The 19463-nt window shown below is 54.9% G+C and overlaps 5 protein-coding genes across 5 annotated transcripts; 2 read left to right on the top strand and 3 right to left on the bottom strand.

The window, feature by feature from the left end:
- Positions 1 to 30: 30 nt before the first annotated feature.
- Positions 31 to 10599, bottom strand: CONPUDRAFT_145475 (alpha beta-hydrolase; the record flags this gene model as incomplete). Its single annotated transcript, XM_007773023.1, has 29 exons — positions 31 to 543; positions 635 to 852; positions 923 to 981; positions 1041 to 1099; positions 1153 to 1360; positions 1427 to 1625; positions 1684 to 1846; positions 1898 to 1952; positions 2011 to 2048; positions 2115 to 2290; positions 2356 to 2439; positions 2503 to 2707; positions 2761 to 3187; positions 3256 to 3270; positions 3385 to 5976; positions 6043 to 7634; positions 7694 to 7839; positions 8250 to 8282; positions 8339 to 8575; positions 8641 to 8767; positions 8828 to 9047; positions 9108 to 9291; positions 9359 to 9390; positions 9449 to 9576; positions 9639 to 9693; positions 9745 to 9782; positions 9851 to 10086; positions 10157 to 10361; positions 10428 to 10599. 29 exons carry the CDS (start codon positions 10597 to 10599, stop codon positions 485 to 487), a joined length of 7962 nt encoding a protein of 2653 aa, XP_007771213.1. The 3' UTR covers positions 31 to 484.
- A 1253-nt stretch (positions 10600 to 11852) lies between these two features.
- On the bottom strand, positions 11853 to 12988 carry CONPUDRAFT_74890 (uncharacterized protein; the record flags this gene model as incomplete). Its single annotated transcript, XM_007772965.1, has 4 exons — positions 11853 to 11888; positions 11952 to 12049; positions 12096 to 12327; positions 12500 to 12988. The coding sequence occupies 4 exons, from the start codon at positions 12986 to 12988 to the stop codon at positions 11853 to 11855; spliced, it is 855 nt and encodes a 284-aa protein (XP_007771155.1).
- Positions 12989 to 14157: 1169 nt separating this feature from the next.
- Positions 14158 to 15123, top strand: CONPUDRAFT_156137 (uncharacterized protein; the record flags this gene model as incomplete). Its single annotated transcript, XM_007773022.1, has 2 exons — positions 14158 to 14391; positions 14449 to 15123. The coding sequence occupies 2 exons, from the start codon at positions 14158 to 14160 to the stop codon at positions 15121 to 15123; spliced, it is 909 nt and encodes a 302-aa protein (XP_007771212.1).
- Positions 15124 to 15606: 483 nt separating this feature from the next.
- Positions 15607 to 15756, bottom strand: CONPUDRAFT_20324 (uncharacterized protein; the record flags this gene model as incomplete). The annotated part of the gene is made up of 1 exon (XM_007772885.1): positions 15607 to 15756. A coding segment is annotated over one exon (150 nt), but the record flags the coding sequence as incomplete, so codon positions are not given.
- Positions 15757 to 17382: 1626 nt separating this feature from the next.
- On the top strand, positions 17383 to 19080 carry CONPUDRAFT_167200 (uncharacterized protein; the record flags this gene model as incomplete). The annotated part of the gene is made up of 2 exons (XM_007773021.1): positions 17383 to 17637; positions 17716 to 19080. The coding sequence occupies exons 1-2, from the start codon at positions 17389 to 17391 to the stop codon at positions 19078 to 19080; spliced, it is 1614 nt and encodes a 537-aa protein (XP_007771211.1). The 5' UTR covers positions 17383 to 17388.
- Between the last annotated feature and the right edge of the window lie 383 nt (positions 19081 to 19463).

The following is a 19463-nucleotide window of genomic DNA, read 5'->3' as shown; positions in this document are numbered from 1 at the left end:
ACGTGGAGTTCCCAGATATTCATACGAAAGGGGCATTTGTAGTGAGAACAAGATCTATCAGCTCCCTGTAGTGACTGTCGTGAAAGCTGTAATTTGGAATATAGTCCCCCGGGAAGAATGAACGGGAGGTAGTGTTAACGAGACGAAGCAGGTGGACCCGTATCTGAGACTCCACAAGCTTCTCGACCTTGGGCATGGGTTTCAGCTCCGAGTCGAACCTGTATGATATAACACCCTTCATATTGTAAGTCGAGAGTTAAGGCAGTGCTTCCATGACTACCGCCTGTAGGACTGCGATATAATAAGCTATTTGGGAATGTTCTATCTTTGCCACGGCTAGAACGCAAGGCGCAGATAGAGATCTACTGCCAGGCCTGTAAATCAGGGCGCTACGTAACCGATGATCATGAAGTTGAATGAGCGCGGCGGTGTATCTTACATATCCATGACGAAGGAGAGAAAAGACCATGTCCAAGCGGTCCAACTACTTTTTGACGGAGACACCCTCACTGGCTGGTATACTTTCCAACTCTTTCCCAGAACCTACAAAACACCACCACAATCAGCCCCACACAGCCAAAGCACAGCACCCAACCCATCTCATCAATGCATCAACAGGAATGCACTCACCTACACCGCTCAAGCAGGCCCGCATCGCTCTTCCCCTCACACACATCCGGTGTCCCCTCGCCCGTCACGTTGAACACCATCTCGGACCGCCCGCCCTCCGTCCACGGCGCCCACAGCGGCACGTACTTGCGGTCGGGCCGCACGTTGGGGTCCAGCGCCCGCGCATGCGCGATGAACGCGCCAGAGAAGATCTCGCTGAAGGCTTTGTTCGGGTTGCCCCACCTGTTGCGCGGGGCGGGGTGGTGAGCGGGAAGCTGGAGAGAAAAGGTAGGAGAGGCGTGGAGCTGCGTACGAGGTGAAGTAGTAGCGGATATCGTCTGCGTGTCTCGCGGGAGGAACCGCGAACTCGCCCTGGCATGTTTGGATCTGGTTAGCGGGTGCTGGAAAGCGCGGCTGACAAGGACGGGTACCTTCCATGCCCTTTCCTTCCATCCGGTCAAGAGAGCATACGACGGACAAATAAAGATGGCTGTGCGTGCGCGGTCAATCAGAGCTTGGCCGGTCAACGAAGAGCGCACTCACCGTCACCGTGCAGCCTTCTTGCCCTGTACAGGTCGCCCGCTTTCGGATCGGCCCTCGTATACATCCCCACGGCTTTCGCAAGCTCAGCTTGTGGGAGCGTCGGAAACAGGTTTTCGACATAAGCATTCAAATTTCCTAGTGATGACACCAATCCATCGTCAACAAAGTTGTCGCCATCATGCGTGTTCGTTATTACGAGAAGCGGGACCTTTTAAAATGGCGTGCGCTAGCTCTAAGCAAGGATCGTGGTCCCAGGGTGATGAGAAAGGCCTACCTGTGCTGCACTATTCTCCCGTTGAGCCTTGATTATGGCACTGGGGCGATCGGGGATGAGAGTGCCGTCAACGACCGGAACGAAGACAAAAGTCCCTGAGAACCCGACATCGCACAGCGCTGCGTTCAATTCTGCCAGCGTCGACGACGGCGCCTTGCGGAGGCACGCGAGCGCTGCCGTCTTCGATGCCTGCGCGCATCTAAGTAAAGTGAGATTTATCGATCATTGTTGTTGCACAATATGCGTACGAAACGTACCCAGCACCACGCAGAACTACATCGAGCCACATCTCGGGGATCTGGTGGTCATGCTCGTACTGAGATGGGAGGAACGTCGAACTTGTGATCGCCCCACGGAAGAGCTGTTTCCCGGATTCCCCCGCTGGGCCCACGAGCACCTGTTGAAGGACCGAGCCGGCACCTGAGCGTGATGAGTACAGGTAATGCCAAGCACATAGGCAGCAAGCCGTACCTGCGGACTCTCCCCAGATCGTCACTTTGCCTGGATCGCCCCCGAACTTTGCGATCTGATTGGGGTCAACTTCAACGCGAGCATGAGACATCGCAAGACACAGGTCTACCCACATGACTTTGGACCCACTCGAGCGCATACCTCTGATCCACTGACAACACGAACCCCGTGAGTAAACCATGGAAACATCGCCATGGTGGCAACCGCTGGGACTCACACAGGCCGACGTTATACTCTCCTCCGCCCTCGCGTACACGCGCCCCCGCGAGGAACCCGAACAGTCCAAGCCGATATTGGACCGTGACTACCACCACCTTCTCGTTGGTCGGACGCCCCTCTGTGAGAGCGACGATGTCCGTCCCTGGGTACCCACGCGTCGAGCCTGCGACGTAGCTGAATAGATTTGGGATTAGCCTGAGGAAAATATGAATGACTAGGATGGGCTGTTATAGACGCACCCACCGCCGTGTATCCACACAATCACGGGAAGACCGTTGCCAACAACGTCGTTTGTGTAGCCAGGAAGCGCCGGGGAGAACACGCTTATCGAAACGAGCAGGTTTGGTCAACACCAGCGTAGTGGTATGAGGCAAGAAGTAGCGCACTTGAGGAAAAGACAGTCTTCGGACATCGAGTTCTCGTTAACTGGACTCAAAGGAGGCAGGGGTATCTCGGATGCGTTCAAGACCGGATTCACGCGTCCGTTCGCCTTGGATCCCTGGAAGCACTCGTTCCCCGGGGCTGTAGCTGGGGTCACCTTGACAGGCAGCTGGCGTGGCGGTGGTTGGGGTGGTGCCCATCTGAGCTCACCTACCACGTTACTGTTAGAGATCATTCACAGGGCGGAGAAGTATATGACACACCAACGGGAGGGGCAGCATACCGCATCCCTATGAACGAAGCGACCCCAGATGACGAATGCACCATACCCTCGTACTTGGTGTACCCCACATCGACGACCGCAGTCTTCAGCTTACTCTTCCTCGCTCTCCTTGCATTGAACGATCCCAAAAGAAGGACAAGGACAAGTACGGCAGCGACGACGAACGCTCGCTTTCGGAACCATCGGGGTACCTTGGTCGCACCAGGAGCTGGACCATAAGAGTCTGCTGAATCTGCAGGTGGGTACTCGTGCCACCCACTAGAAGACTGTTGTTGGGGTGAGGGGAGGAGTGTCTCCTCGTCCTCTGCTCGTTGGCGCGTCTTGCTTGACATGGGGATGAGACAACTTGGCGCCAGCGGTCCGATGAAGCCGTCCCAACAAATAGCCCCTATTTGTGCACCAAGGCTCTAATTACAGTATGTTCGTAAAGTAGCAAAATAGGCTGTAGCTATGGGAGCTGACTTAATGTACGTACTCTACAATTATAACACTATGAAACTAAACATCAAAATAAACGGGAGTCCCAAACGGAAAGCAGAGCAAACAGATAAACAGCGAAGAACAAGCAAGAAATCCTGAAACACAGACACCTCCATCACCGCACCCCCGACCGCAGAACCTCCTGCACAACATCCCAATGCTGATCAACGACAGGCGCAGTAGACCTCGACTTCCCTCCTCCACTCTTGGCTGACGTGCGCTTCGAGTTGCCGAACCGTGAAGACGCCCTCGGACCACCGATACCGCCCTCGAACGTCTTGCTGGCAGCCTGCTCCGCGTGATGCTTCAGCTCCGAAAAATCGTTCGTCGCCTGCGCACGGAGGAATCCAGCGCTCTCCGCGCGGTGCTTCATACAGTCCGGCGGCACATATCCCTCCGCCCGAGCGACACTCTGCGCCCCACCGGTCCGCCGCTCGGCCCCAGACGTGTCGACAGGCCAGAGCGACCCGCCGTGCGTCTTCTCGAGCGTCTGAATAATATTGAGGCTCTCCCCAGGCGGGATGGGGCTCAGCTGACTCGGCGTCACGCACGGCATGTCCACCTCCTTCCTGAGCACCCGATCCACGTCCACAGACGAGAAGAACGCGACGCCCTGCGGCAGATCGTCCATGCCGAGCTTGTACGCGAACAGGCTCCGCGTCCACACGTTCGCGATCTGCAGCGCCAGTGCCGCCCTGTACCTGTCCCGGTCCGCGACGAGGTACCGCAGTTCGTCATGCACCGAGAGGAGGTACCGCGCCTTGATCCCGTACGCCCGCACGAGGTAGTCCATCGCGACGATCAGGAGGTGCAGATAGTCCACGCCCGACGACTGCACGACCCAGTTAATCCGCGACGTCATATAGTCGCCCCCAAACGTCTCGGGCAGATACTCCCTGCTGAGCGCATGCGTGATCCCGCACCCCAGCGCGGGCGTCGTCGGCCGCTCCGAGAGCGCGATCTCCTCCAGCTTGTTGAACACGAAGCTCTCCGTCCCGCCAAACCAGAACTTGCGCCCGAACAGGTCCCCGCGGTGCGTGTTCTTCCCCTTCGTGCTCGCGTACAGATTCTCCGCGAGCCGCTGCGCCTCCTCCTGGCTCATCCCCGCGTTCGCCTGCAGCAGGGACAGCACCGCATGCCGCATGCCCGCGCCGTAGATTCTCGAGTAATTAAACACCTTCGCCTGGTCGCGCGAGATTCCCAGGATGCTTGCCGTCTTCGAGTGCAGATCCGTCCCCGCCGCCTTCGTCCCCTCGAGCGTCATCCACCCCAGCGCCGTCGCGCCGTGCAACCCGAACTGCGCGTCGCCCATGCAGCTCGAGATCCAGAGCTCCTCCGAGTCCACGTCCGCGCCCACGATCGAGTACCCCGGCGGCGCGCGCACCATCGCCTTGAGCTCGGACCCGACACGGTCCTTCTTCGCGTTCGACGCCGTCAGCCACGTCTTCTCGATCGCGCGGCGCGTGACGGTGCCCATGGCGACGACCTGGGGCAGAATCATGCCCCACTTCTGTCCCTCCTCCGTCGCGCCTTCGGCAGCCGCTGATGTTGGCGAGGCAGAGTCGAACCCCATCGTCGTCTTCTTGTCATCCCAGACCACCATCTGGTTGATAATCCGGTCCCGGGCGCTGATCCAGTAGCTACACCGCGCGTTCATGTCGAGCGCGTCCTTGGCTGCCTCCCATGGACTTGCGAGCGTCCCATCGCGGGCGTACTTGCCAAACGTCTTCGCAAGAGGACTGCCGACATTGGCTTTCTCGCCGTCTTTGTGCGGGAGCTTGTAGAACCTGAACCTGCCCCCTGCTGGGTTCGCGACGGATGAGCTGGACTCGGCGTCAGTCGCATCCCCGGTGCCGCCAAATCGCGGCGCAGTCTGAGCCTTGAGATGCTCGTCCGCAGGATCGAAGAACTCGAGCGGCGTGAGCCTCGTCTCGAACCCCTTCCCGTCGCCGTTCGCGGCCGATGCCCCAGTAGGCACGCGGAACATCCACCCATGCTCCCTCGAGTGGAACAGCGGAAAGCCCAACCACGACAGCCTCAGCAGCAGCGGCGCAAGCCGGTTGCGCACCGTGATATCGAGCGTGCCCGGCAGCATGTCCTTCTTCGGCTTCGCAAGGTCCCAATACCATTTCGGCCAGTACACCTTCGACTCTGCGGACTTTGCGCCCGACTTCTTCGTCGACGAGGCGACCGCGAAAGCGGAAGCGGACTTGCCCTCGGCGACGGCAACATCGACAGGCTTCCAGTCTAGCTGCCCCAGCCACGGCCCTCGATCGCGCCTCCACTTTGCGCCGCCCTCCGCCTTCGCCTTCGCGAGCGCCAACACCTTCCTCTCCACCGCCTCCGACCGGTCCCCGGCGCTGATCGCCTTCGCGAGGTCCACGTCCGACGCGCTCATCTGTCCGGTCTTGAGCGACGGCGTCCCATGCGATGCGCTGAGCACGCAGAGAACCTTCTGCTTCGCCGTTGGAAGACGTTGCATCTCTCCTGCGTCGTCGAGGTAGTGCCACTTTTCGTCTTTTGTGTAGATCAGGGGATGGCCGTCGAGTGTCATTTCGAGGAGGTAGGGTATTACGCGGTTGACAGATGCAGGTGAAAAGGGGCCAGAGCGAAGGAGGTCACGGTACCATCGTGGCTGGGTGGTGGTGGTGGTTTTGAGGTGTCCCTTTGAGCTAGCGTCGGGCTGGGACTGTGATACCCGCAAATCTTTGACGGACTGTGTATACACGTACCCAGGACATGTGTTAGTATCCACGATAAATGTGAGTATACGTGCACGCACCTCTCCCTCACTGGACACAACCACCCCAACACCTCTCGACTTGCCTGCGACCTTCGGCGTCCAATCCAACTGCGCCAACCACGGATCCTCCCTCCACCTCTCCCCTTCTCCCTCCCGCCCAAACAGCTCCCTCGCCTCCTCCGCAAGCTCCACAAGCCGCTTCTTGATCCCGCGCTCCAGCTCCCTATACGCCCTCTCCGCATCTGCAATATACGCCTCCCAACTCTCATTCACCGTCAGAAAGCTCGAGCCCATCGTGAGCACACCCGCAAACGACACCGGACTCGGGCACCGCTGGCGGAACGTGGGGAGCACGCGCGCGTACACCGCGTGCGTGACGCCGACGTCGTTCGCGCAGTACCCGAGATAGCGCCGGACGTCCGCGCGGATCTGCGCCGGCGCGTGCGTCATGAAGTCGCTCCGAAGCTCCTTGTCGACCGCGATGCCGCAGTGCAGCTTCGCGACGTCCGCGAGCGAGTTCGCGGACGTGATGTCCTCCCACCGCTTCGAGACCTTCTCGCTGCCCTCGCCCTCGTCGGCGTCGGCGTCGGCGTCCACGATGGCGGCTGCTTCGCCCTCGTCGAGCTCTGCAGAGCTCAGCTGCGGAAGGCTCGCCTGGATTTCATCCCGGATGCGCTCGAGCTCGCGGCGCTTATCATCGTCGAGCTTCCGCCTGGGGTGCTTGCGCCCCTCCTCCGCAACGATATGGTCTTCTTCATTCCCCTCCCACTCCTCCTCGTCCACCCCCAGATCTCGCAGCACGTCCTGGATCGCCTCCAACGCCTCGGCCTTGCGCTCGAGCTCGCGCGCGTGGGCCTTGTCCTTGCGGTACTTCATCCACGCGGGGCGCTGGTGCGAAGATATGCCGCTCGTTGCGACGTGCAACGACATCGTGTCCAAGAAGCGCGTCTCCGTGCCGTCGAGACTGTACTCCTCGCGCATGCGCGCGCGGTCATACGAGACGTTGTGGCCGACGATAACACGCGGGACAGCCGGGTCGCCGAACGGAATAAGATGCTTCTCATCTTCGATAGACACCGCATCGGACGACGAGGAGGACTGCGCGAGCAGCCACGGGGATATCCAGGCGTACCACGCGTGCGGAGACGCAGCACACGCCATGACCGCATACGGATGATACTTGGGCATCGTCTCCACATCGAACACGAGCGCCGTCTCCGCCGTCCCGTCCGCGCGCTGGGGAAACGGAACGCGCTCCGCCTCGAACCCCTCCTCCCCGTCGCCCCTGCGCGTATACCGCGTCCACCCAGCCTGAACCGCCCACTGCTCCGGCGCGGGGCGCGGCGCAAGCTCAGCGCGCGCGAGGTCGTGCGCCATGTCCATCCACGGCTGAGCGGCGCGCGCGCCGATAGCGAAGAAGTGCTCGTCGATGGATGTACCCTGGAGCGGCGGGAGCTGGAATCCGGTGTCGGGGAGGACGGAGCCCTGGTCCGGGTCGAGGCCGTGCATCTGGAGGTGCTCCTCGGCGATGCGCACGAAGGCGGGAGAGGGGGCGGAGAAGGGCTTGTGCGGGAAGATCTGGGCGTGCAGTTCACGCGAGAGCATTTGCACGCCGAGTTGGTTGCGTTTGACTGGTGTGGTCTTGCACGTTAGATTGTGTTAGCAGGAGAGGTAGGAGAGGTAGACAGACCATGTCGCGTGGGCTTGCGCTCAGGCTTTGGTACCACGACGTCGTTATGAGGTGTAGGCTGTCTGATACGAACAGGAATGGGCTGAGGAAGGAGTTGTTTTTGTGCTCGAACAGGTTGTGAGTTGTGAATCCATCGTTGTGTCTGCCTCGGGAGTCGAGACATTCGTTGTTAGAAACATAAGAAAGTGAGAAACACAGGGGTCATGCAAATTGTCAACCCCTAACCCAACCGCGATTCTGCGTCACACCCATATTACCCCTGTCTTCCATCACTGAACAATTCTTGCACCACTCCGGAGACGACAAGAGAACTCGTATAGCGGGGATGAGTGAGTTTGTATGGTATGGATGAATACTCGATGAGTGAGCTCAAACACGCTGTGTATTGACGACTGAGCCGCACCGGCCCTGAACGGCTGAAGTCAAGTACTCATGCATCGTGCCCTCCTCAAGGCATCAGTCCAGACCCCTTATTCCGAAATGTGACAATGACAAATTGCATTCAAGAGCGGTCAACTATCTAATAACCAATCTCCCCAGCTCGCCTCGAGCTCACTGTCCCGTATACTGCCCCAGACCTTGCCAGACACTACAAAAACCATAAGCACCCGTCGCAAGTATAATCGCATCACGAACAAAACTCACTTGCACCGCTCAACGATACCCGGATAAACAGCATCCGTAGTCGACGCATAAACATTCGCGTCGCCCGTCTCCGTCGTATTGAACACAACCTCCATCTCACCCGTAGACCACGTAGACCACTCAGGCGTAATTGACGCGTCCGTGGGGTGATCATCCGGCGTCCCCGCGAGCGCGACTCCGGTGAACGCCCCAGAGAACGACGCGATGAACGTCGCATTGTCAACCGCCGGACCTTGGCTGTGCGAGGTCGCAAACGCTTTGATGAGCGAGAGAGCCCCTAGTTTAAGCCAATAAATACTCACTTCACGAAGTAATACGGAATATCGGATCCATGGAACCCATCCGGAATGGCAAACGTGCCCTTCCATGCGCTCTTGTTGGATTTTGAGAACGCGGCGAGAAGATAGTACGATGGACAGTAGAAGATGGCTATCGCAAATTCGTCAACAAACAGGGGGGGTTCTCCACGGAGGACCGATCAGAACGTACATTCGCCCATAATTCCAATAGCCTGGCCAAGGACATCTCCAACATCAGCACCGCCGCCGGGCCCGACCGTGTAGTTCGCATACGCGCTCACGACCTGCTGCACGCCAGACTCTGGCAGCAGCGGGAAGAGATTCTCGACATAAGCCGTAGTGTTGAGCGTCTCAGCGTAGTTGACAAAGACGTTTCCCTCGTGCGAGTTGGTTATCGCTAGGAGAACGTCCTAAGCACATCCACAGGTGAATCAGCAGTCCATCTTTTCCAAAGGTCAGGAGGTACACACCCCGTTCACGCTACCACGCTGCAGCGTCACGATTGGGCGCTCGACGATCAACTTATAGTCGATGACAGGCACCGTCACAAATGTGCCGTAGAATCCATTCACGTTAGCTTGGTTGTTGAGGCTCTCGAGGGTATCCACAGGTGCATTGCGGATGCACGCGAGCGGGGTTGAAGATGTAGAACATCTATTTTTGATAGCATTCGATCGGCTTACACCCCGGGAAAGGCAAGGGTTAATAGAAGCGCACTTACCCAGTCCCATTAGCGAAAAAGGCAAAGAGAGCCTAAGAAGGGCGAGGGCACTACTCAGCAAATACATTATGCCCAGAGGAAAAGTCGCACCTCAGGAACAGTATCGTTGTACGCGTACTGCGACGGCAAGAATGTCGAACTTGTCATTGCCGCATGGAACAGCGGGGGCTGCGTGTTTCCACCATTTGCGATGATATGCTGTAGCACAGAGCCTGCACCTATAAATAGCACAATGAGTACACAAATGCAGCAACTCAAAGGAGGGAGACAGAAGACATACCTGCCGACTCTCCCCAAATAGTCACCTGCGAAGGATCACCACCAAACTTGCTGATCTGCAACATTTGTCAGAAACATTCACAGTATGGCAAGGAGAAAAGGCTCACTTGGCTCTGTACCCACTGCAAAGCATAGGTCTGATCAACTGCAGAATCAAATGTTAGACCTCAAGACCAAGGCACCACTTTCGAGGAACAACAGATGGATACGCACGTAACCCGGCATTGAGCGCCCCTCCACCACTGACAACCTCGTTGCCCGACAAGAACCCGAACACACCAAGCCGGTACTGAATGATAACGACGACCAGCCCGTTCGCGGACTCTTGAACGATGTCCGCGCCATCGAACGACGATGCGCCGCCGGCTATGTAACCGCCTCCGTGGATCCACACCAGCACAGGCAGACTTGCGCTCGTGAACGAGCTCAGGTCCGCCGGCGTGTAGACGCTGAAAAGAAGGTAAGCATATGATCCGATGCAATCCATGCCTGGGACACAGAGCGCCAGCACCAACGCACTTGAGATACAGACAGTCTTCAGACTGGACCACGTCCCGCCTCCTCATCGACGCGCCAACCGCACTCGAGTCGGCGTACCCGTACGGGAACGCGCTCGTGCTCGCGTTCCCCGTCGGAGCCTGATAACACTCGTTGGGCTGCGCTGTTGCTTGCTGCACGCCGCTGACGACGGCAGGCGCTTGCGGTGCCTGGAACCTCAGATCACCTGTAAGCCACGAACACGGTCTGGTTAGCACGTGCACCAAGACGGAGGACGGGAGGATAAACTGACCAGTCGGAGGCGCAGCGTATGAAATTCCGAGGAACGAGCTGATGTTCGTGCTGCTGTTTGTCGCTCCTTGGTAGGTCGCATAGTCGAGGTCGACCGTTGGGCCCGAGCTTTGGGCTCTGACAGTCGCCAAAGCGGGGAGTAACGCCGCGAGAGAAAAAGATCGCCAGTACATCGCCCAGACTTGGAAACTTGTTAACGGGCTGAGTGACGAACGCGCTATTAAAGGTGGGAGATGAACGGGGAAGTGGGTGTGAGCATCGAGAATTATATATGACTTAGGCAATATCGTGAAACCTGCATCCCAAACCTGACACCGACGGCACAGGTTCGCAGGACGTCGATATAAATGGGATCTGTGGGGTACGCGCAGGGTCTTGCACAGGGTGGATGGACCAAGGGAAGACCGGGATTGGTTATGCAAAGACGCATTCACAGGCGGGTGATCCTCTTCGTGATGATCACGTTACAGCATCAGCGGCAGTCCGTGGGTCGTCAGCGGTGCGCTGCAATTCTATCCAATAACTAAGATGGAGGCTCTGCGAGAATGACGGGCGTAGCATGGTGGAACGAGAGCAAGAATGCATGGTCCCTCCGTCACGAGGCCGAGGACCCACACGCTCGTTGTCAGCTGCCGCGACTCTGACCCCAGCCTAGGGTTAAGGTTGACTCCGTTTACCTTTCAGCGGTCCGCTGACGGTCAAACTGTACCGGATTATGAGGACGATTCGTCTGGACACCGCGGAGGGCAGGATATTTCAGGCACAGAATATCATGGCAATGCATAGCGTCCGAGGTGCCTGGACTTATTGATCACAAGGCGTTGACGATTCTGGTTGGATTCTGGTCCGCCTTCTGCAGTCACGCTGAATGCCCTACCCAGGTTGTCTCACCTTTTCCTTCGCCATGCACTGGTGAAAGTCGTCGCTACCGTGAGTTCATAGATGGTAATAAGTAACAAAGTACGATATCGTGATGCTTTACCCCAAATTTCTTCTGAGGGCAAGCACGTCTGCCCATTCCGGTGTTGAGTAGCCAATATCACCATTGCTCCCCAGCCGAGCGTTGCGAGCACATGATTTCTTAGCTTTGAGGTGTATTGGTAGCAAGATCGTCACCTGAGGCGGCGCCCTTGTTCATCGTTCCCGTGAATTCTTCCCGTTCTTGACCAATCTTATCTAGATCCTTGATCGCAATACGGTTTCAGGAGATATTCTACCCGCACTGGAAGAAGTCGAACCCACTCGTAAGCCAGCAGAAATTTTTGGACGCCGATTGTTGCGAACATCCCTTTCTTGCATCTTCGCATGACAAGAACAATGTCGGGAAGGTTGTGATAGGGGTTATTGTTCAGAGTTTATGTTTTCACTTTTCGCAACTTCATCAGGCGAGTTCCGGGTGATTTGCTATATGTGATTCCCAAGGACATCACTCCATCATCCATATCCATGTTCTGCTCAGATTCTACAGAAGGAACTATGTTACATGACATGGCAAGAAGGAAACCATAGAACATGAAAGACAAACACGGAACGCATTGTCAAACTGTGCCAACGCCCTGCCGTTGGCTTCGGTGAGGATAGCGGTGTTGATGAGATACGCGCACGAGTAGTCGCCAACAATCCCTACGGCGGCTATATTGATGAGGGACTGGAGCAAATAGGGGAATACCGGTCAAGCCGTACGCTGCATAACCGTAGACATCGAGCTGAGGCCTAGCTGTCTCATATATCGTCAGGGACGTATATAGAAGTTGTGCAATGGACGTGATCATCTTGCCCCAGCTGTGGGAGGAGCCTATCTGTTTATCATAGTCGAGTTTCAGGCGCCAGCGATCCCAAAAGTCGACAAATTCGACCACGTATCCTGCGGGGAGCTTCGCCATCCCGCCGTAAATTCGGACCTAGGAGGGATCCACTCGAGCGTGGATTCTGTCGTCATCTTCAATAGTTATACGGACGCTGGTGGAACCTTTGATCGATCCAAACTCTGTCTCTCTATTTAAAAATGGTTGTAAGCATATGTAGATATGGAGTTGGTAAGGCTTACGTGAGAAATCGGCCATTCTGTCTTACCTGGACGTACACATGCTCTGGAGACGTCTCATTTGGCTTCCAGTCCTTCGACCTCTTAACCATAATGAGGGCCCCTCGAGCCAGCGCTTTCTCCATATTGTTCCGCCGACATTGGATGTAGCGGAAGAAGAGCCCGAGGGACCTGCCTAGACCTGCAAAGGGGAGGAATATACAGAATATTGCCCAAGTGGCCGTCGAGTACCACTTGAGCAAATACCACTTGGTACCAATTGTATTGTAGAGGGTACGGTAGCGGCGTGAGTGAGTGAAATAGTTTGTGAAGAAGAAGACAATGATGTCGGAGTACGTGGTGGTCTTGCAGACGACCTTGGCATAGATGGGCGCGGCTGATGTCGCGGTGATGAGGAAAGGGGATATGAAGAACATAGTGAGCTCTCGGTGCAGGAAACCTGGCCGACACAAGTTGCGAAACGGAAGCGTATTTCTCAAAACTTGTCCACGGTTGGCGATGAAATACAGAGCTGGCATAATGGAGCACATTGCATTCACATTGCCCGTGCATGCGTGCAAGCGCGAGCCTGCGTCGAGAAGCACTTGTTGACGCCCATACGTGCCCCAGCTGCTTGCGAAGGCAAGCGTGCCGTCCGAAGTTATCAACCTTGCTTCTTATAGACGCCGGCGAGAACGAATCTGTTCAGTGTCAGAATATTTGAATCAAATAAAGACCCCTCGTTGAACGCCCATAGAGTCACAATCATGACATTTATCGACAGGAATGAGCCAAGGGTTATGCATATGTGTGGAGTGTCTCGCCGCAGAGCTGGAGCATGAAGGAACGTTGACACCATCGTCATTGATGAGAGCTGCCCATTACGGTCTTCTATTTTTACCCTGGTCAACCGTGCACTACCGTGCATCGCCCTTGAGGATCCAGGGTCAGTGTGGGGGGTCGGAACCTTTGACTTTAACTGTTATCCTTTTCCGGCGGTATCACACGGCTTCCTGCATGGTGTATAAGCAAGAACGTCCATATTTTGAACAGAAACCCTGGTGCTGAGTAAGAGGCCGAAGAACGTTGTCGAGCATTCTGCTAGAGAATATATAGTAGTTTCACCTGTGTTTATTAACAACATATTGGTGAGCCACGAACCTATGTTTAGCTTATCAATACGTTGGCTTGGGGCAGGGGCCTGCTGATGGCCGTCATGCTTGGGAACATCCTTCTTTCTGCGGGCTGGAGTCTGTCAAGGAGGAAAGGGAGGCGATACATGCATGGAGTACACACCAGCTGGAAGGGAATCTATACAATGGGACACAAGAAGTGCGCATTTACACTATTGCTTGAAGGAGCCTCCAGTGGGATGCATGCTGCCGGACGTGCTGAGAAGAGCAGCATCAGCACAGGCAAACAAACATGTCGGTCAGCTTCATGAAGAGAACCGGCAAATACCAGGACTTTGCTGACCTAAAAACAAGGAGAATACTACTTGCGCAAGTTGGCGAGGATGGGTTGAGTCTGACAAATTCAGGCGCTCGGGATGGCGTGGCTGTTCCCACGCCACTATTTTTTGTTCCATGTGACTACCACGCATCTGCCAAACGGCCGCGTCAACTCGGCTAAACAGCTTGACTCCTTCCAAGACCGTTTCAAGGCCAGTCAAGGCACCTACGCATCTATGCCATAGCCAGCTACGACGATGCACGACTGCCTTTTGGTCATCGAAATCTTTCGCGTCATCTGCGAGCAGCTAGCGTCATCTTCGACCGAGCATCACGCAGCGCTATCTGCAGTCGCGAGGACATGTCGCGTCTTCAAAGAACCTGCACTTGACGCTCTGTGGGCTGAGCTCGATAAGCTCGAGCCTTTGATCAGATGTCTTCCAGAGGCGTTGTGGCGTTGGGAGTTACCAGACTCCCCCGACCGATGCCTTGTATGCCTTGATTGCCTCTCAAAACGTTGCGTTTCTCATGATCAGGTTTTATGCTAGGTCATTCGTCGTCCACTGCGGGCATCTGACTGGGACCTCTTCCGGTACTACTCTAATCGAGTCCGAGTTCTTACCCATGAGCATGCCTCCGACCGCATTGCACCAAACACTCTCGCCCTACTCGGCTTCCCTAATCGCACCGCCCCCTTATTCCCCAACTTACACCGTGTATGCTGGACAGACAATCGAAGTGAAGCATATCCTTTCCTGGATGTCGTCTGCGGCTCTCATCTGAAAGAGTTGTCCATGAACCTTCCCGAAATTGATACTTACAGCGATGCTGATTCCATGATCGCGCGCTCTTTCTTGCATTCGATTGTCGGCCGCTGCGCAACGCTCAAAAGCCTAGAGATCCGGGAAGAGGATGTCAACCCTGACTATGAGGATGCCATCTCGGAAGTCGTTTCGAGCCTTCCTAAGCTGGAGGTCCTCAACTGCGGACTTCTCGAGTATGGCGCGATAGCTCACCTCGATCAGTTGGAGAGCCTGCGCGAGCTGTCTTTCACCGTCTCTCCGAAATACAGCTATCAGGATCTTCACCATCCTTTCTTGTTCGGACGCCTCTCCTATCTCGGCCTCGCCTCGGCTGATAGCCTTGGAATCATTTTACCTCTGCTCCAGTACATCCCTCGTCTCCCGCCATTCTTCATCTTCTCCGCCCTCCGCTCCACCTAGTGTTGTGCAGGGCCGGGCTTGGCCTGAAAGCCCTGGCTTTGGCCTGGCTTTTGAGGGCTCGGGCTTTGCAAAAACCCAGGCCAGGCCCTGATGTAGGGCCAGGGCTTGGCCTGGGCTTGGCTTTGGCCTAGGCCAGGGCTTTCACTATAAAATCGTGTATTTTGCTTCCTATGTACATAAAAAATTGGAGCAGTCAGTTTTCTACTCAATGAAGCTATCAGGATTGATCAGACAGTAAAAAACAGTGACAAAATCGACTTTTTATTGTGTCGCAACAATTACTGTAGTAAAAGACACTTATTCATCCAAATCCCAATGGTTCTCATTGTCTGAAATACCTAACATTAAGTCTCCAAGTCCATCATCATGCTTCTCAACAGTCATTTCATCAATACCATTGTCCTCAGCTTTCTCTAAGGATAACTCAGTTGCTGAGGATGGCCCTGGCTCATGGGAAATTAATTCCTGGCAGCTGAGTGTCATCAACACCTGAATAGCTTCAACAACATCTCCACCAATGTGATTGCACCTTTTTGTGATTATTTCAGCAGCTGCAGAAAAAGCACGCTCACTGGACACTGAAGAGGCCATAATAGACAAGCAGCTGCTTGCAAATGATCCCCAAATAGGGTACAAAGGAAAATTCAACTGTAGCACTGATTAGAGTCATAAAATATGACACAACAAGATGACTTACACCCCACCAATGGACAATAGATATCTCTTTTGGAAGAGGCGTCACAGAGCCAAGGCAAGCATGAAACTCTTGAGCCCAAGGTGCTGAGGCATTTTCAGCTTCACTGTTTGCACCAAAACTGTCTTCAGGACATTAGTAACCTGCTGAGTCCAACATCACATAATCACTAACATAACTCTCAAGGCTATATTCTAATAATAGGGCAAGTGGGTCAGATAATGCCATAGCTAGATTAGGACACAGCGCACTTTTGATTAGAATTTCCCACAGTCAATAGAAACATTGTACACTATCTAATACTTAAGTTCAAGCTATACAACTTTCTGTTACTAGAGTAATTGTACAGTCATATCAACATTTTTCAAAATTTTAGCTACAAGCCCTGGCTTAGGCCCTGGGCTCGGGCTTTGCAACAACCCAGGCCAGGCCTTAGGCCCTCAAAAGCCCTAGCCAGGGCTCGGGCAGGGCTTGGCCTATACAGGGCTTGGCCTGAGGGCTTTAGGGCTTCAGGCCTGGCCCTGCACAACACTAGCTCCACCGTAAGCGAGATTCGCAACGTCATAGCCCACATCGTACGCGCCGGAAACGGTGACATTGACGATGTCAACATCGATGTGCAGCGTGGCATTCCCGAGTGGGACGATCCGCCCGAGTGTCTCATCTTCGACGACATCCAGCCTCTTTCAAGATTCAATAACATCCGCACCTTGATTTTATGCACGGGCCAGCCGTTCTGTTTAGACGACGACGATGTCAAGATGCTCTCGTCGTACTGGCCGAAGATGGACACGTTCAACATCAGCGGAACGACAGGCTGGGGCGGCGTCACGAGGATCACGTTCAAAGGTATCCTTTCGATAGTGGAGAACTGCAGGTACTTGCGCAACCTCGGGATCGTGTTTGATGCACGCTCACGCCGGGGATTGGCATCTGGACGGCCAGGCGGGGGCATATCGAGTGCTCTTTCTATCTTGATGGTAGGAGATTCACTGATAGATAATCCCGCGGAGGTGGCGATGATATTGTCGGATTTGTTTCCCAACGTGGAAACGTTGCAGGCTTGGGAGGACACGACCTGGGGTCATGATGACGATGTAGTAGAGGAACAGCGAGAGAAGTGGGAGGAGGCAACGAAGCTGTTGATGATGTTCACCAGCATCAGGAGGCAGGAGAGAGCATGGATACAAAGCACGATTTGATAAACGAACTGCAAGTCAATGAAGTTTCTGAAAAGTCGATACGGTACTACTTTGTGTCCGGGTGTCTTACCAGGAATCTTCTTGCCCACAACGTAGTTGTACACAAGATCATTCCAACTCTCATAGATGGTTCCCATCCGTTCAAGGGACTTTACGGTGACATCTCCACGCGTGCGTATCGCCTGGCGGAGCGTTTGTAGCCTCATTGGATGGTGACGGGGCGGCTTCACGACAAGATGGATCAGGATGGGTCTTTGTGAATCGAGAACCAACTTGGCCATGGCAGTGAGCGTGAGATCCACTTACTAAGCGACTGAAGCTGCGTTACCGCGCGTCCTAGCGTTGCTTTTATCTAACCTGCAAGAAGCGATGCATAAGTGCCTTTCCATCAACGAAATCTTCTGCGTCGTCTGCGAACACCTGTCCTCGTCAGGTCCTTCGGCCGAAAGCGGAGCATTAGTAGCACTTGCCGCTACATGTCGCGACTTCAAAGAGCCCGCACTGGACGTGCTCTGGGCCGAACTCGATCATCTGGGACCTCTGATAATGGCGCTTCCGGAAGATTGGTGGGAGATGGAATGGGATCTTGACGACGAAGGAGATGAAGAAAGACTACTCGTACGTCATCTACCTTTCGGTTCACGAGCTTATTGACTCAAGAAGTCCCTGCGATGATTCGATCGCTCAACCTATCAGATTATCCGTCGCCCTTTGGGCAGAAAACAATGGGATCGCATCCGGTACTACTCTGCTCGAGTACAGAGTCTTGAACATAACGACCGGGTCCAGCACAAGTTTTTCGAGCGGATTTCATCGTCGGCCTTTACTTCGCTTAGCTTCCCTCCTCACCCTTCTTCACTGTTTCCTAACTTGGTTCGCCTGCAATGGAAGGACACTCGTGAAGAGGTATATTCGTTTTTGCGCGTTATGCTCGGTCCTAGCCTGCGGGAGCTCCACATGGATCTTCCCCTCATCGACAATCCTAGCAGTTCCAAGGTCGCACGGTCATTTTTACACTCTATTGGAACTCTGTGTCCATCTCTCAGAATTCTCTGTATCAATGGGCCACACGACCACCCGGACTATGAGGATGCTGTATCTGACCTTGTCCTTAGTCTTGGCCAGCTAACGGAGCTCCGCTGCGGTTTCCTGAACCTTGTTGCGTTCTCTCATCTCAACTCCTTGCAAAGTCTGAGCATTCTCTCCGTCATCGCGTCTCGAGGGCAGGATTACAGTGCCCTTCCGGAATTCTCCGTTTTCAGTGACATGCTCGAGCTTTCGCTGCGTACGTTTGGTTCCCTCGAAGATCTCATGCCTTTACTCCAGCGTTTCCCTCGTCACCCGCCTTTCTCCATGTTCTGCGCCAGGAGGTGCACCGTTGCCGAGGCGCGACGTTTCTTAGCGTATCTCGTAAACGTCAGCAACTCTGAACGCTCAGGCATTACCATCGACGTGCAGGGCGGTGATATGGATTGGCACGGCCAACACTTATTCCTGTCGTTTCGCGACATCCAGCCGCTATCAAAGTTCAAGAACCTCGAGATACTCGTCGTTGCTGCTGGTGTACCCATTTCTCTCGACGACGGCGACGTTATGGCCATTGCCTCCTACTGGCCGCGACTGCGGGTTCTGAACTTGTGTGGCCTCACAGGCTGCGGTGGCCTCTCTAGGGTCACGCTCAAAGGGTTGCTTGCGCTTCTCAAATACTGCCAGTATCTGCACTTTCTTTGGATCGCGTTCGACCCGCGGCCTAGAGAAGGCCTTTCCCGTGGCCGTCCGGGGGGAGGCGTGATCAATGGGCTTGCGATGCTCGATGTCGGAGACTCGCCGATCGACGACCCGACGGCGGTCGCTATGGTCTTGTCCGACGTGTGCCCTCGCATCGAGCGGTTGGGAGGGTGGTCGGAAACGACGTGGGGATATGATGCAGCGCATGTTGAGGAGCAGCGGGCGAAGTGGAAAGAGGTTGAGAGCTTACTGGCGGCGTATACTGCTATTAGGAAGCAAGAACGGTTATGGGCTCGTATGGAGGTGAAGGGGAAGCTAGCTAACAATGTGTAGTTCTATAGCCTGAATTCAACAGAAAATACTGAGTCAATGCAATATGTTTCCGAGCATCTACGAGCATGAATGAACGTAACTTGAAAGTGAGAGCAGCAAGATAAGGGTGAAACTGGTCGTGTATGTGTACTGAAAGTTAGCTAGAGAAAAGGATTAAAAGGGCAATCGCTACGGTATAGACAAATTCCAACGTTCATATGCTATTAGTGTACATGCATCGTAAGCAGTGAGAGATCCCATCGCCTACAAAGTCAAGATGAAAACACGAGAGAACGAGACAGGACGTGAATGACGTACAGTTTGTATTCGTGATCCAGAGTTGACCCTACTCCTCCTCCTCCTTCGGTTCCATCTTCACAATGTCTTCTTCGGCCTCATCGATG

Source organism: Coniophora puteana (assembly GCF_000271625.1).
Source record: "Coniophora puteana RWD-64-598 SS2 unplaced genomic scaffold CONPUscaffold_10, whole genome shotgun sequence".
NCBI lineage: Eukaryota > Fungi > Basidiomycota > Agaricomycetes > Boletales > Coniophoraceae > Coniophora > Coniophora puteana.
This window is presented reverse-complemented; position numbering and strand designations above follow the sequence as displayed.